Source organism: Colias croceus, chromosome 2 (assembly GCF_905220415.1).
Source record: "Colias croceus chromosome 2, ilColCroc2.1".
NCBI classification, from domain to species: domain Eukaryota; kingdom Metazoa; phylum Arthropoda; class Insecta; order Lepidoptera; family Pieridae; genus Colias; species Colias croceus.
In genome coordinates this window covers 2,809,128-2,826,526 of record NC_059538.1, presented here as the reverse complement: position 1 = coordinate 2,826,526, position 17,399 = coordinate 2,809,128, and the positions used below count along the sequence as shown (strand labels likewise).

The window sequence follows — 17,399 nt, the reverse complement described above, 5'->3', positions numbered from 1 at the left end:
TTTCAGCCCTGCTTTTCGAAGTAAAAAAAACGCGCTTCCAGACTCTACCTCCCAGGTGGTGGGGAAATGGAGTAAATAATTAATTATTAATAATATTGCAAAATTAATTATTAAAAAAATAATAATAAAGTAAAAAAAAAACAATTACTGATGACAAATTATTATTAGTACACACATAATACATGTATACTGTATAGTTAAGAGTACTGAAAAATAGTACTCACTTCGGAGCGCTGTAAAACCTTAGCTATTTACTTAATGAAAAAATGTTTTAGCTAAAAGTTGTTCCTTGGAAAACAACCTACAAAAATGGTCTGATATCATTTCTCCGTAAAATGATTAAAAAAAAGTTTTATTGTAAAATATAAATATCTTAATCCTCACAAACTTTTTCTTAAAAAAATACTGGACGGATTTGGATTGGATGAAACTTTACATTAATATAGGTAGGTAAATTTACATAAGAATAACACATAATATTATAGCAATACTTGATTTTGCTTGCGAGTTCGTCCGCGAGTGAAACCGCACGGCATAGCTAGTAGTTTAAATTTGAGAAAGATAAAGTTGTCTTATATTATGTATGTGCGTCATTTATCTTATTCAATACTTAAATGTTTTCATATTTTAATTATTTTCGATTACAAGTGTTATTTCGTCCTGATAATGTCATCTATTGATTCATAAATAAAGAATTACACACACATTGATTCATAAATACATAATTACATACACAATTAGTTAATAATTTAATAATCAGTTTAATAGATTCAAAATGCAAAATGATCGCAATAAAAATATCTATTTATTTATTTAAAATATATTTATTTCAATAATGTTCACAACATCCATCTTGATTATTCATTATTAGCAATGTTGGTAAGGATCCAATTTCGATACGCGAAAACGCCTGAGAAGACATCAGGTAATCCATTGGCACAAGGACTTCCCCACGACACGACACCAATTAGCTTGTTATTAGCTGCTAGTGGACCACCAGAGTCACCCTGAAAATATAACGGAACTACCTGAAATGTTATTATCGACAACATTTTGCTTTTGAATATGCTGAAAAATATTATACTTAGGCTGGTTGCAGAGCTCGACCGAACGTCAGTGCGTACCGTCGGTCCTGCGATACGCATCAACTATTGTATGACTATGACACTAATGCGCATGACAATACGCGTGCGTATGGTCGGTCTAGCTATGAACCGGTTTATGAATTTCCATACATATGACAAGCGCGACTGACGTACGCACTGATGGTCGGTTAAGCTCTGAAACCAGCCTCATAATTCGATAAAGTCGGCTGCACGCACGAAAAAACATGACTCATGCGGCGTTACCTCGCTCTGACTCATCTGAGGCGTTCCATGTAAGCTGTGATGTTAGGCTTGAAGTGCGAGCGAGAGCGCGGAACGAGCGACAAAGAAGCACAATCGGACGTTGTCAACTATCGTCAGTAAACCAATTTTTTTCTTTTGAAATATTACCGAAAATCGATACAAGAGAAGTTATAGAGTTCGAGAAGGTGCCTAATTTAGTAAAAGCTCATTATCACACTGTTTGTATGCATTTTCTGAGAACATTTACTATGGTAATGTTTATTTTTTTAAACCACATGAAAGTAGAGATTTCAATGAACAAAAGGCTTCCCAAGTTTTTGAAAAAAGCTGATATTTTGACGGGTGAATTTTCGATTGAAAATTAGGTTGTTTTTTTGGTATTAATTCAAAATAAGGCGAAAAAATAAATATTTTCAATCAAATAAATTACAGTGTATTTGGGACATAATAAAGTAAGTTTCCACCAAATTTCGTAGAAAATAAATAAATTTTGAAGTAGACAAAAATAAAAGACCAAAAACTTGGTTTTTTACTATTCGTCTTCATCTTTGGGTGAAGCCCAACAGTGAACGTCTTAAGGGCAAAAACGATTTAATACTATTCAATTAATTATATTTTACTTACAAAACAAGCACCCTTCCCTCTTTCTTTTAAAGTGCAAACATTATTTTTAGTTGATACCGGATATTTTCTATACTGTTTCTCCAGAACTTCTTTACACTCTTGAACCGGTATTATCTGTACGTAAAGCACTTGTAGCTTATCAGGTTTTGTTCGCGCATTCTTAAATATAAAAAATAACAATTAATTACAAATTATTATTCAATGCAGTTAATAAAACATGCATTTTATACGTCTGTTTAATGTTAAGTGTTAAGAGAGAATCAGGACGAGTTTTGGGATGAAACTTTCAAGTTTAACGGGATAAAATGCTAGAAGGACAGTTCACTTATTTTAGAAGCAAGCACATTTTCAAGACTGTCATCTTTAAAATAAATTTGTTCCATTTTATAAGCTAAAACACTTATTTACTTACATTGAATGCTCCCCATCCTGTTAATACAGAGTCAGTATTAGGTTGCGTGGGCTCGTCTGGCAGGGCTATGAGAGCCACTTTGGAGTTAAAACTGATTTCACCTGCTATTTTAAGAAGCGAAATATCATCAGATATTGTCCCTGGATTATAATCCTCATGATTTATGATTTTAGTCACATTATATACCGTACCACCTGAAGATATTAAGTTAGATCCCACAACTACTATTATCGATGTTGGACGAATTCTAGAAGAAAAGAGTGTATGTATCCAAATCTTAAAGATAAGAAAAAATTATTTATCAATTACTAGCAAACCGTGTGAACTCCGTTTCGCCACCAGATACACCTTTTCTTTGCTATAAACCTCACGGAGCCCGAGACCTTTCCAACGAATCCAAAACCGTGGAAATCGGTTCGTGCATTCTGGAGTTATAGCATCAGGAAGGAAAACCCGACTTATTTTTATACAATGGAATTAAGTACTGTTTTCTATTAAAATTACTTAATAAGTAAGACCTTTTCTGATTCTATTATTTTTATAAATTATAGATTTGAAGAATTTTAAAAATTAGCTGAGTAGAGAGATGGATTTTTCATCTGATCGTCGTACCTAAATGTGATTTGTGAAACCACCACAGACCCACCATTTGATATGTAGCGGGCAGACACCATGCTAAATCACTACATTGTATAAAATAAAGTCGCTTTCTCTGTCCCTATGTCCCTTTGTATGCTTAAATTTTTAAAACTACGCAACAGATTTTGATGCGGTTTTTTTAATAGATAGAATGATTCAAGAGGAAGGTTTTAGTAAATAATTTATAATTATTACTAGCAAGTGCAATTCCAATACCTTTGTGTGCAATGAGCAGCTGATAATACCCATGTCGGTCTGATAATGGATCCACCGCAGAAGTGGTTCTCCTTCTTATATATCGACCTCAATGATACCTGATAGGGAAATGCTCCATCTGACGCGTCCTCCCCTCCAATGATTTTAGTGTAAGGGTCGCTGAACATTTCCGACAAAGTACCTACAAATCTTAAATTAATATAGTATGTTCATGTAATACGTTTATAGATATGGCTAAAGATAAATGACTAAACCTGGGGGTAACAAATCACTAACAGTAGTGTTAAAAAGTATTTCTTAAACATATTGTAATCCATCTAGTAGACACTAGACAAGTTAAACATCTAGAAAAGTCAAAATTGTCTTCAATTTATATAGAGTACTAGCGGTCCGCCCCGGCTTCGCCCGTGGTACATATTAACGTTTTCTCTACATAAGAACCATCCTCGTACTTCAAGGAATATAATAAAAAAAGAATTATCGAAATCGGTTCAGCCGTTCTCGAGTTATGGAATTACAACGAAAAGTGGCATTGATTTTTATATATTAGATTTCCAAATAAAGATCGTTACACAATGAAAACTTCACGAATAAGGTGTATGGATATTATTGGAACGAAGTACTTTATCGCGCGTTGCGAAAGGGGGCTAGACGGAAAAAATTAAGACAAAAAGTTGTAACGTCACTTTTTCGTGTACGCAGTTTTCTCTGTCTGTCTCTCTCTCTCTCTCTCTCTCTCATAACTTCGTTCCATCCGGGTGTCCCTTGACACTTTTACATTTCTGTGTATGTTGTGCTTAACCCGGCGTCATTGTGGTAGAAAACAGATACGCGAACGTTGAGGTGGGTCAATATTACCCATATATTTTATAGTTGTTATTTTTAAACTTTTTGAGAAAATTAGTATTCTGTGTTATTATTATAGGTTATAGGTATTCTGGTTTTGATAAAATAAAATAAAAATAGTAATTAACCAATGTTTTATTCACTTTAATCAACTTTGACATAAACTCATAAAAATAGGAACAAAATATAGACCTCTTACGTTTTCATGTAATTACTACGCTAATAACCAGTAATTTTGGTTACAAATAGCATTTTTATAAACTTAAGTCTAATATATTAGAAAAAAAACTTTAACAAAGCTATTTAGAATCTTCATTGTAAATAAAATTAATACAGAAAGCCATGATGCGTTCAGGACAAATAAATTTAGGGCAAGCTTGACAAAAATGTTTTGTTTTACTATTTTTATTTCCGGACACACTTAACAATATCTTTTGCGGGAATTGCAGGTGGCTCCTCTTATGATCCACCAATAAATACTCTGATTCTTTTGCCCATTTGTCATTGCAATCGATCAATTCCTGGCGAATTTTCAAATGTTCTAAGACCAGAGCAAGACCTAAGTTTTTCAAAAATTACCTCGCTTATCGTTTGGTTTGTTTTTATTTATGCGACGTATTATAAGAAGATTAATTCCTGTGTGTCCAACATGGCATAAAAATTGTCAGGGGCCACCTTTTGGAGTTACGACTCACATTATATGAGGCACAAAGTTCATCAGCGACGTCAACCCCATATTTAGTTTTATTGTAAAAGGTATTGAATTCGGGTTTTCGCTTTTCACACTCCGCACTCTAACATGATCCTCTTCTTCTACTTCATCATCATAATAAGGTAAGTCTGAGTCAAACAAGAGTCTAAACCCGCCATGATACGTGATATTTTCTATTCTAACCGTTTGTAGTACCTATTTTATAATAAGTACCTGTTGGACAAACAAAAACATTAAATTCACAGAAACAAGCAAAAAAAATGTTTGCAGACACCAAGAAATCACACACAACAGTAAAAATCGTTAACTTAGCCATGGCGCGAAATTGTTACATCAATTGTGAGGACGGGTCATATTTACCTTTTTCGAAAATACAAACGTGTAGCTCCCAGTACACTTGACGTAGAAAGGATTTCACTTCCAAAACGTTTAATGTACATTATTAGCTCCAGCTACTACAAAAAACAGCACAATCGTGAACGTAATTACAAAGATATTGTAAATTATAAGCAAGCCGGGTCATTTTGACCCAACCTCAATGACGCCGGGTTAAATTACTAGCAGTTAGGTGAAGTCACCTTTTCTAGCACAGAAACCAATGGTTTTATTTAATGTTTTAATTACACTGTCATAAAAAATATGATAAATTTTTGAACAAAGAATAAATTCACAAATTAACTAATTTATTGTAAAAAATAATTTAAATATTAATTAATTTTTAACACTTAATTAGGTAAACTTATTTTCTCTATCAATATTAATTAATCGAATTTAAAATTTATAATTTCTCATAACTAGGTACATATGCTACTATCCTATCTTATCCTATGCTTCTTAATATAATTATTTATATATATTGTTTATTATATTATATATTTTATTTATAGAAGGTAACTTGGATTACCTAACACATAGGATAGGTTTTATCCCGGAAATCCCATCGGAACGGGAACTATGCGGGTTTTCTTAAGAACGCGGGCGCAGTGTCACGCGGAATGCTAGTTATTTTATATATTTAAGAGGTCAAACAACTTATTGTTATGTTATGTGGTCCCTATATAATAACTAGCTTACCGCCCGCGGCTTCGCCCGCTTTTTCTAAAACGATTTGAGATTTAAACTATCCTATCTCTCAAGTTGGATCGAACTGCACATGGTGTGCGAATATTATTATAATCGGTTAAGTGGTTTAGGATTCCATTGAGGACAAACATTGTGACACGAGATTTATATATTTTAAAGATATATTATGATTAAGCAACATGACATGCGTTACGTGGAGTCATGCATTAATGATCGTCTAGAATCTATATCGATGATTGAAGTGAATGCTTTCCAATTTATGGCTGGTCCCTGCATGGTGATTGTTGAACAATTTTTTTTTTTTAGAAAAAGCAGGCATTTCATATTATGGTGTTCACATACGATCAGGTGTTCCAATAATTCTATGTTACTATTCTTATTCAAAATCAAATTACTAGAAGTTAGGGTGTAGTGTATGTACCAAGTATGTACCCTTTCTTTGAAACATATCAGGTTCTGATGTTGTTGTTCTACTGACATTCTCATAAAAAATATGATAAATACTTGAACAATAAATTGATTTACAAATAAATTAATTGGGCTGATTTTTCAATCCTTGGTTATAATTTAACCGTCCAATAAAGTAGTACACGAACATTTTAAAATGTCACCTGTAAACTGTCAAATACGGAAAATTAGAAGACATTTTTGAAATGGTAGTTTAATGAAAAATCCCTTTAATGAAAAAGCCCTTTTTAAATTAATTTCTGACACTTTATACAAAATCAAATAATATTTAATCAATCTTATTTTCTATTTTAACTATTTAATCGAATTTATAGTTTGAAACAGAACACACAACACATAGAACACAACAGAAGGTTCTGTTCTGGTAGGTTTAAATTGTTTAAAAAGAAAAAGAAGTAAAAAATATTTATTAAAAAATCAAGCATACAATCTCGTGGATACTTATGTCAATAAGGCTGTTAACACAGTAAATTGAGTATACATTATTTGAACCAAGATGCCCACACTAGACTCGTGGCCTGTATTGTGAGCATCAATTTGGATTAGATTTTGTTTAATTTTGTGAGTCACATTTCCGGACATGGTAAGTGAATTTTCATGGTAAGTGAATCTTTCTGAACTGAACGCAATTTTCTTTCTTTTTTAAAATAATGGAATGTTTCATTTCACAAAATTTACTATCTCCAGTATTTCAAGTACTTCCCCTACAAGGCCTATTGTAAATTTCCACCCTGTACAATCAACTAGGCCGCCTCCTTGGCACATTGGTTGACGCGTGAGCGAACTGAGGCGTCCCGGGTTCTATTCCCGGTGGAGACTAAGAAAAACAAAAGCCTCGGTCTGGCAGGACACAGGAGGGTTTGTAACTTGTAACTTGTCCGCAAAGAAAAACGATCAGTGAAACAGATGTATTCACAATGCATCTGCCCTTTAACCCACTTGGAGACACGGGACTTCACAATCAACATGATAAATTTGATAATTTCATTTTGAAAATGTTGAAAGATTAAAATTAGACTAAAATAGGGAGAAATGGATTGAGGGAAGAGAGGCCTTTGCTCAGCAGTGGGACAGCCATGGCTCATAATAATAATAATATTAACCAAAAACAAAAAATAATTTATAATCCGTATTACAATACGAAGATTACCTAAATGTTGACCACGACGTGACACCATGACCCATCATTTTTAACCGACTTCAAAAAAGTAGGATGTTATCAATTCAGCCGGTATATTTTGTACAGTAACATTTATTTCTTAGTAGTAAAATCAGGCTTTAGATCAAGATATGGGAAATTATTGATGTACACTTTTTTTTAAAATAAACGTTTATTTTCTTTAGATACATGCACACAGATATGGATTTTTCTTAACTACAAATAATTGGGCGTGACGAGCTGATGCCTCAGCCACTCGCAATTCAGGGAGGTTACCATAATATATTAAAGTAGTATTATTTCTAGTGTGGGAATATGATGGCCCTGGAATTAAGAGCTAGCGCGCAAGAGCAACTTTTGTCTCCGCAACTGTTTTGTCTCTCCCAGTCTCCCATCAACTCTATGGGATAGTAAAAAAGTCTCCCGGGAGTTGCATCGCTACGTTCGCGCACTTTCTTACTAGCCAATAGAGTTGATGGGAGAGAAAAAATAGTTGTGGAGACAAAAGTTGCTCTTGCGCGCTAGCTCTTATAATGCTTTAGGACACCATAGTAACGCCCTCGTCAAAAAGGTCTCCACTATGCTGAATCAATGTGATTTAATATCCAGGCAAGATACTTGTATACGCTTGTGTATACATCTGGGTTTCCCCCTCCACATGGATATCCCCAGGATACGATGCCGATCAGCTCGTCACCAGCTGCCAATGGACCACCAGAATCATACTGAAACAGATTTGTGTGAATGTACTTAAGTATATTATAAATGCGAAAGTTTGTGATTATAGATATTTGTAAATCTTTCACGCAAATACGCCGATTACAATGAAAATTGGTATGTAGGTAGCTAGATTTTTTCGCCCGCGGCTTCACCTGCGTTTTCAAAGAAAACCCGCATAGTTCCTGTTCCTGATGGGTTTCCAGGATTAAAAGTAGCATATGTCTTATCCTAGGTCTTCAGCTTCCTGTATACTAAATTTCATTGTAATCAGTTAAGTAGTTTTTACGTGAAAGAATAACAAAGATCCATCAATCCATCTTTAAAAACTGTTGCGTTTATAATATAAGTAGAATTAGTAGGATATCGTTGTTTTTAAAAGTCTGTCTGTCTGTGTGTCCTTTTTTCAAGCCTTAACTGAACCGATATTTATGAAATTTGACGTAGAGATATTTCTGTGCTGATAAATGACCTAGGATATTTTTTAAATACCATTAATTAGGCCAGGGAATTGAAAAATTAATTTCGTAGGTTTTTTTTTGACTACGCGGGCGAGGCCGCGGGCGGAAAGCTAGTATAGATATATAATACATTACTTACTAAACATGCACCTGTTCCGTTTTTATCGAAAGCGCAAACGTGATTTGTTGTTACTGGCTGTCTTGGAAAAGCTTTCTTTAAAATATCTATGCATTCTTGTATCGGAAAGGTATTTACATAAAGAACTTGCAGTTTATCAGTTTTCCCGCTTCGATTTGGCTGAAACATAGAATATCCATTATTCATTTGTAATATTTCATAAGAACTTCATTATCTTAAAAAAAATAATGTTATATTGCATAATATACTCTATGTCTATAACGTTAAGAGTTACAATTCGAATCGCTTCGCTAATAATGATTTAATAATTTTTTTATGAAATAAAAAAAGACGTGTGGCACTCGGTTACTGCCGCGGTAAAGCTATTGCATAGCATGCCATAGTTACGGAATTTCTCAATTCGGTCCCAGCTCTCAAGGCCCGCAATAGAAGCTATGTAACTTGCAAGAAGAATAGGCTAACCAAGAAGTAATAGTTCATGCTCGATAAAGCAAATATGTGTGGAAAGTTAGGTACATGATTTTTTTTTGAAGTGAAAACTTCTTTAGCGGCGTTGGGTATAAAATCTTAAACTCGCGTCAGGACACGTGGCCTGATCGAAAAAGCGTAAGACGGATTTTTTTTTAGCCCTTATATTCCATGCGTAAGACGGATACCATTCCAAAATATCAAACATGCTGAACGTTTTCATCATCATTATCAAGTTTTCACTTCTGCCAGCACTCCCGGAGTGCATCATTAATTTCAATTTTAATACGAAGAAGATGGGAGCACACGCCGATGCTGATGCGTCCATTTGGATTGGATTTGGATTTTATTTTGATAATAAACTAAATACTTACCTTTGTCCAACCCCATCCTGTTAATACGCTCCGAGTTCCATCTGGAGTAGGCTCATTCGTCAAAGGTAAAGGAGCTACTTTGGAGTTGAAGCTTATTTCAGTTGTTTGGATGAGCGAAATATCGTTCAGTACAGTCCTTCTATTATAATTCTCATGGTTTATAATTTTAGTAACGGTATACATCGTACCACCTGATGATATTGTGTTGGTACCTACGACCACTCGTACCCGATTAGCTGGTAGTCTGTAAGAGAAAACAAAATGTTCTATTATTATATTATGTACTTAAATTATACTAGCTGTTCAGGTTTTTTTGTCCAGAGCCAGAAGCAGATTTTATGACCAAGTTCCTCTCAAGCGGTAGTAAAATGCATCAAAGTATAGTATTATGAAGCCTCGTGAACGTCAGCTGGAGCTCGGTTGGGGGGGTGAGCGGTTGTAGCCTCCCACGCATGTAAGAAAAAAAAGTATATTCATTCATTTCCTCTCAGCTAAAAATTTGTCAAATTGAAGCTAACCCAATATCTCAACGAAAAATAATAATCAGCTGGTTACAGCATGGTGTATTATACGTCAGCTGGTGTCTCGAACATGAAAAAAATAAAATAAGGCTACAACCGCTCACCCCCCCAACCGAGCGCCAGCTGACGTTCACGAGGCTTTATAATACTATACTCTGATGCGTCTGACGAATTATCTCTTGAGAGGAAATAATTAACCAAATTTGCACCTGGCTCCCTAACCATTTCGGTTGCGGTTTCACCCACATTGCTCCTCCCCTGTTGGTCTTAGCGTGATGAATTATAACCTTCGATAAATGGGCTATCTAACACCGAAAAAATGTTTCAAAACGGACCAGTAGTTCCTGAGATTAGCGCGTTCAAACAAACTCTTCTCTGCTTTATAATATTAGTACATGTAGATGTAATAGATACAGTTGTTGTATGCTATAAATGGTTCTGTAAATCGCCGTCAATAGTTTATTGTCGTGAATATGATTTCTATATACCTAATGAAAATGACGCCAAACGAGTTTCTCAGCGTAAAACTCGAGAACGGCTCTACCAATTCGGCATTTTTTTACGTTTTTGTTTGGAAGGTTTGCAATAGGAAGGTTCTTATGGAGAGAAAACACAAAAAAGCCAATAATTAAGAAAACATAACGGCTATTTAAAGTTCTCGCGAAGACAGGACAAAGTGATATTAACTATATGTGTAAATTATTTATGAAATGTAAATAAAATAAATAAAGTCTGTCGGGTATTATGTTTTGGAAAACGCGGATGAAGCGGCGGGCAGTCAATAATAATAAAAAATAAAAGAAAACAATACCCGTATGTGCAATGGGCAGCTGTGAGCACGAATGTCGGTCTGATAAGTGTTCCACCACATTGGTGTTCGGAGAGATCAGGAGTTCGCCTTAAGGATACTTGATACGGAAAAGCACCTTCTTCCGCGTCTTCACCTCCTATTATTCTCGTGGCAGGATTAGACGCTTCTAATGAACCTGTAAACGATAACAATTTACGACAAGTCTTAATTTATAGTCCATTGAAATGTTACATTTAAAGATCTAATGTTGTAAACATGCTCTCTGGGAAGGAACTGTCTTCCTTAACACAGGATTTTCCTAGCTAGGATGACAGAGTCACACTGTAATAAATTGTACTAATAATTGTAAGGGCGGCCGTACACGGACCGCTCGAGCAGTTAACGGCTGAGAGACGTACACGGACGGCTCGAGCGGTCGGCGTCAACTGCTCGAGCCGTCGGTTGTTGACCGCTCGAGCCGTCGCTACCAACCGCTCGAGCGGTTGATTTTTTTGACTAGTCAAGTCATTGATTTTCAGGGGAGGAGGGAGCCGTCGACGGCTCTAGCGCAGTTAACGGCTCGAGCAGTCAGTGTATGCCTCACGACCGCTCGCGAGCCGTCAACGGCACGGTGGAATTTCGTCATGCAGTTGACGGCTTGAAGCGGTCGTGACGGCTCGAGCCGTCACGTGTACGGCGGTGAATGAATGCGTGTTCACCGCGCGGTCGCGGCTTCAAGCGGTCGGTCTCAACTGCTTGAAGCGGTCCGTGTACGGCCGCCCTAAAATATATTTTTTTATAAAGTAAATATTAATTTTAATCCATACTAATATTAATATACTAATTATACTAACATAATGTACTAATACAATATTGTAAATGCGAAAGTAACTCTGTCTGTCTGTCTGTTACTCAATCACGCCTTAACTACTGAACCAATTTGCATGAAATTTGGTATAGAGATATTTTGATACCCGGGAAAGGATATAGGATAGGTTTTATCCCAAAAATTCCACGGGAACGGGAACAATGCGGGTTTTTTTTGAAAACGCGGGCGAAGCCGCGGGCGGAAAGCTACTATTAAATAAAAATTTAATAATACATTTTTATTTTTTTTAATGTAAACCATACACGCTAACGTTTACCGTAAAGGTTTACGGTACCTGCCTGCATGCCTGAGCAGGTCACCTGACGTAGTGACGTTCACTTTCAGGTATACCGTGGGTATACCGTACGGCGGCACTCAAAAGAATTGATCTTAATCTTGCTTGAGTCGCTTGTAGATATTCATAAATCTGCACAGATCTAATCCTACACTCGTACACGTCTACCTGCGCAAGTATACCTGTACAGGTGGAACTTCGCAGGTATACCTGTACAGGTGAAACGTAGCGTGTGTGGCAGCCAGCGTGCGTTTCTCAGAGGACGCAATTGATACATTTATTGGTAGGGATTAGGAGAAGCTGAACTCGGATGTGGACTCGTGAATCAGTCGTATCTTGATAAAATCCGCAGACGGAAAGTATACTTATATAAAAGTTATAAAAGAAAAAAATATATTAAAAAAAGAACAAAAACTTACCCTGCACAATCCAAGCCACTAACAGTAATACAAACGCGTATTCCTTCAGCATGTTGTAATAAGTTTGTTTAATGTTGTACTTATAAATTAGTGATATATTTTCGATTTATATATAGAAAATACTTTCCAAATAAAGATCATTACACACTGTAACGTCTAACAGAGGTATATAAAAAACGACGTGTGGCACTCGGGGACTGCCGCGGTAAAGCTATTGCATGCTATGCCTTCAAGCCACACCTCCGCCCGTCGGAGTGGGGAGCGTGAGGTTTTTTCGTTACGGAATTTCCCGATTCGGTCCCCGCGCTCCTGGCCCGCGATAGAAGCTATGCAATAGCTTAAAATTTATTCAGCTCAGCTTCAGCTGAGCGGAGCTGCAGTAGGGTACAGTAAAATCTATATTTATTTTTACTTTCTTACAATAATCAACAAGTTAAAATTAACTTCTAGATTAAGTCTAGATAGACTAAATATTTAAGCTCCATATTTTTAATCTTTTTATATTTTATAAGTTACAAGTAACAAACATCGTCCGGTGCATTTACATCAAACGAGCGAATGCTCATTCTAACCCCACTATGTCTAGTGTAAACAGGCCTAGTATTATGGAGCATTTGTATGTTGTTCTTTCTAAAAGATTCTATGCAATATAATATAATATGGAACAACACAGACTACTTTTCGTTTACACTAAAAGATCATGAACGAATGCTCTTGCTCGCTCTGTGTTCGTTTGATTTAAATCTACCGTGACGCCATCTCTTTCTCAAACTGGAAATAATAAAGAATCATGGTACCTAACCCAGACTACTACTGTTTATAGACTCTTCGAATCGGCATACATACAATTTAGCAACTAAATTAGATTTTTTCTTAGTCGCAAAATTTTTACGATAATATGCAATCATAATCTCAACATTTTTGTCCAACGATCCATTTTTAGATATGTTTTTAATTTATGTATCTTTGTGAAAACGCCCTTAATATAAAGAAATTAGCCAATTATTTAGTCCTGTTCTATGGAAAAACGACGGAAATGGCAAGTTTAATTAAAGTTTTTTATAAAACGTAAAGACAAACACAACATTTAAATTTAAATAGAAAATATAATGGGTTTTTTATTAATTATAAACCCTTTTTTGAGTTGTTGTTTTGTCTGGAGATAAGAGTATTTTTAGCATACATTGCGATGGTACATAAAATTATTGTCACAATGTACAATAAAAAGCAGGTGAGTTTGCTCAAGGTTTGCTCCAATAAAGTAAGATCACACACACATGTGTTTAGAACAAAGATAAGTCAATATATACGAGCCTCCCAAATACTTTTTAATTTAAAATAAAACATTTTGTCACAAGTAAGCAGAAGTTAATTAAGATCTATAAAAAGAAGGTAAGTGAACAAGATTCCATAGTACCTAATATGTAGAGAAAGGCAAATACAATTTGAACACCCTTCACTTTACCAGTTGCTTACCACAACATGCACTTGACCATTTTTTAGTTTTACTGGAAACTTAACGCTTTTCAATATATTGATTGGGCTACCTACTACTGATTTCTTAGGACCTTATGGAGATTCAGATAACAAACCATTTTAGTTTATTTAGTCCGGTCTTGGATCGAAAAGCGTCGAAAAGCGAATGTTAGGGTGGACTAAATCTAAACTCTAAAGCTTTAATGTCTTTTGTAATCTATACTAATATTATAAAGCCGAAGAGTTTGTTTGTTTGTTTCAACGCGCTAATCTCAGGAACTACTGGAACGAATTGATAAATTATTTCGGTGTTAGATAGCCCATTTATCGTGAAAGGCTATTATAGGCTATATATCATTACATGCATTGCATATACATATATACATTAAATTGGAGACCACGAACTGGGTGACGAAGCGTGGGACGACCACCCACAAGGTGGACAGACGACCACTCAGTGGCAGGGAGCCGCTGGATGCAGGCCGCCGGTGACCGGGCGTGGTGGAAAACCTTGAGGGAGGCCTTTGTCCAGCAGTGGACAACCCACGGCTGACACGACGATATATCATTACGCTAAGACCAACAGGAGCGGAGCCACGCGGGTGAAACCGCGAAGCGCAGCTAGTCTAGAATATAGGAAATTATAGGGAAGGAGCAGTAGTGGGAGACCCATTTGTAAAAAAGTCTTCAAATAACGATTTTCGTGGGACTCACCTCCGCCATACGGACAACTGATATCCACTTAATCGGCATGTTTTTCTGAACACAAAAAGTGCGGTTGTCACTTCCTAGGGGTATGGAGGGGGGAGCTATGACGTAGCAAAGGTGGCCGTCGGGCCGTTCTATTGTGCGGTATATCTAGATAACTACTGTACCGATTTACTTAAAAAGGGTGTCAATTGAAAGATAATTAAATAAACATTATTTGATTCCTAAGATTCATTAATGTAAAACTAGTACCAACTGAAATATTTTCAAAAATCAACATTTTATGAAATATATATTTTTTTTTAATGTAAAAATCTCGGTAACCGTTAGAATTATGAGAATTTAGCTTATTATAAAACATATAGCTACTTTTATCACCTTTCTAATGAACCTTAAATAATGACAATCGAGCAGTAAACAACGAAACTACAGCCTATTAATTGAGCGTCGGTAGCGCCAAATTAGCCCTTTTTTGGTGTGAATCATCTTGAAATTATCTTTAAATATAATAAAATCGTAGGAAAGTTAAAACTGTACATGGAATATTTGTTTAAAATAATACTCCGGGTGTGATCTACAATACATACCGAAGCCAAAATTATATTTTTTAGAATTTTTGTCTGTTTGTCTTTATGTCTGTCCGGGCTAAACTCAAAAAGTACTGTATGGATTTACTTCAAATTTGGAACAGAGATAGCTTGAGACATGAGGAAGGTTATAGGGTTCGTTTTAACCCGGAAATTCCATGGAAACGGGAACTATGCGTGTGTTTCTTTGAATATGCGGGCGAAGCCGCTGGTAAAATCATATAATTCTGAATAAAAAGTAGTTAGTTACGTCAATTTTATTTATTTTAATTTCCTGATAATATGTGAGCAGAAACGTATTACATAGATAGTATTTTCAGTGTTTTTTTTCTATTGTGATCAGCATAATAAATAGCATAGGACAATGGTTTTTAGTAAACTCAATACAAGGCTAAAATTAAATAAAAATGTTTTTATCTAATTATCATCGTCATTATTTTGATCAATATCTTCTACATAATAAGACTGGTTAAAACATTTGTATCGGACGTGGCATATCCCTTCCAAGCACTTTTGTTTCATGTCACTACATACACAACGGGACAAACGGCAACCATCTTTACATTGTCATGATAATATCACTTCGATAAACTGACTTTACTGATGAAGTAATCGGCAACAGTTTTTTGTCCTCAACCTTTCAGCTAGCGAGTCTATGGGTACAGAAAGCGTGGGTCTTGCTACGTTTGCATTCTGCCACTAAAATGCCTGGAAGGTGGCTCTTATGCATGTACATGCAGGCGAAACGCAAATCGTTGAGGTTATCTGACAAACGTAGCAAGACTCACGCTTTCTGAACCTCTAGTCTCTAAAACTCTAGCTGAAAGGTTGAGGACAAAAAACTGTTGCCAATTACTTCATCAGCAAAGTCAGTTTATCGAAGTGATATTATCATGACAATGTAAAGCTGGTTGCCGTTCATCCCGTTTTGTATGTAGTGACATGAAACAAAAGTGCTTGGAAGGGATATGCCACGTCCGATACAAATGTTTTAACCAGTCTTATTATGTAGAAGATATTGATCAAAATAATGACGATGATAATTAGATAAAAACATTTTTATTTAATTTTAGCCTTGTATTGAGTTTACTAAAAACCATTGTCCTATGCTATTTATTATGCTGATCACAATAGAAAAAAACACTGTAAATACTATCTATGTAATACGTTTCTGCTCACATATTATCAGGAAATTAAAATAAATAAAATTGACGTAACTAACTACTTTTTATTCAGAATTATATGATTTTACCAGCGGCTTCGCCCGCATATTCAAAGAAACACACGCATAGTTCCCGTTTCCATGGAATTTCCGGGTTAAAACGAACCCTATAACCTTCCTCATGTCTCAAGCTATCTCTGTTCCAAATTTGAAGTAAATCCATACAGTACTTTTTGAGTTTAGCCCGGACAGACATAAAGACAAACAGACAAAAATTCTAAAAAATATAATTTTGGCTTCGGTATATATTGTAGATCACACCCGGAGTATTATTTTAAACAAATATTCCATGTACAGTTTTAACTTTCCTACGATTTTATTATATTTAAAGATAATTTCAAGATGATTCATACCAAAAAAGGGCTAATTTGGCGCTACCGACGCTCAATTAATAGGCTGTAGTTTCGTTGTTTACTGCTCGATTGTCATTATTTAAGGTTCATTAGAAAGGTGATAAAAGTAGCTACATGTTTCATAATAAGCTAAATTCTCATAATTCTAACGGTTACCGAGATTTTTACATTAAAAAAAAATATATATTTCAGAAAATGTTGATTTTTGAAAATATTTCAGTTGGTACTAGTTTTACATTAATGAATCTTAGGAATCAAATAATGTTTATTTAATTATCTTTCAATTGACACCCTTTTTAAGTAAATCGGTACAGTAGTTATCTAGATATACCGCACAATAGAACGGCCCGACGGCCTCCTTTGCTACGTCATAGCTCCCCCCTCCATACCCCTAGGAAGTGACAACCGCACTTTTTGTGTTCAGAAAAACATGCCGATTAAGTGGATATCAGTTGTCCGTATGGCGGAGGTGAGTCCCACGGAAATGAATTTT

The 17,399-nt window shown here is 35.5% G+C and overlaps 2 protein-coding genes across 2 annotated transcripts; both read right to left on the bottom strand.

Moving 5' to 3' along the window:
• Window positions 1-857: 857 nt before the first annotated feature.
• Window positions 858-3,407, bottom strand: LOC123699068 (chymotrypsin-2-like). Its single transcript, XM_045645936.1, has 4 exons — window positions 3,241-3,407; window positions 2,386-2,632; window positions 1,974-2,132; window positions 858-1,007 (listed from the first exon to the last, which is right to left on the bottom strand). Exons 1-4 carry the CDS (start codon window positions 3,405-3,407, stop codon window positions 858-860), a joined length of 723 nt encoding a protein of 240 aa, XP_045501892.1.
• Window positions 3,408-7,667: 4,260 nt separating this feature from the next.
• LOC123705470 (chymotrypsin-1-like) lies at window positions 7,668-12,757 on the bottom strand. The gene is made up of 5 exons (XM_045654252.1): window positions 12,561-12,757; window positions 11,000-11,174; window positions 9,668-9,911; window positions 8,826-8,984; window positions 7,668-8,233 (listed from the first exon to the last, which is right to left on the bottom strand). The coding sequence occupies exons 1-5, from the start codon at window positions 12,610-12,612 to the stop codon at window positions 8,087-8,089; spliced, it is 777 nt and encodes a 258-aa protein (XP_045510208.1). The 5' UTR covers window positions 12,613-12,757; the 3' UTR covers window positions 7,668-8,086.
• Between the last annotated feature and the right edge of the window lie 4,642 nt (window positions 12,758-17,399).

Coding starts and splice junctions, on each gene's coding strand:
- LOC123699068 (XM_045645936.1), bottom strand. CDS start 3,407: ATGTTCAGCGACCCTTACACTAAAATCATTGGAGGGGAGGACGCGTCA. Junction 2,633..3,240: donor GCTGCTCATTGCACACAAAG/GTATTGGAATTG, acceptor CTTTTCTTCTAG/AATTCGTCCAACATCGATAA. Junction 2,133..2,385: donor CAGGATGGGGAGCATTCAAT/GTAAGTAAATAA, acceptor TTTATATTTAAG/AATGCGCGAACAAAACCTGA.
- LOC123705470 (XM_045654252.1), bottom strand. CDS start 12,612: ATGCTGAAGGAATACGCGTTTGTATTACTGTTAGTGGCTTGGATTGTG. Junction 9,912..10,999: donor GCTGCCCATTGCACATACGG/GTATTGTTTTCT, acceptor TTTCTCTTACAG/ACTACCAGCTAATCGGGTAC. Junction 8,234..8,825: donor ACGGAACAGGTGCATGTTTA/GTAAGTAATGTA, acceptor AATCTGTTTCAG/TATGATTCTGGTGGTCCATT.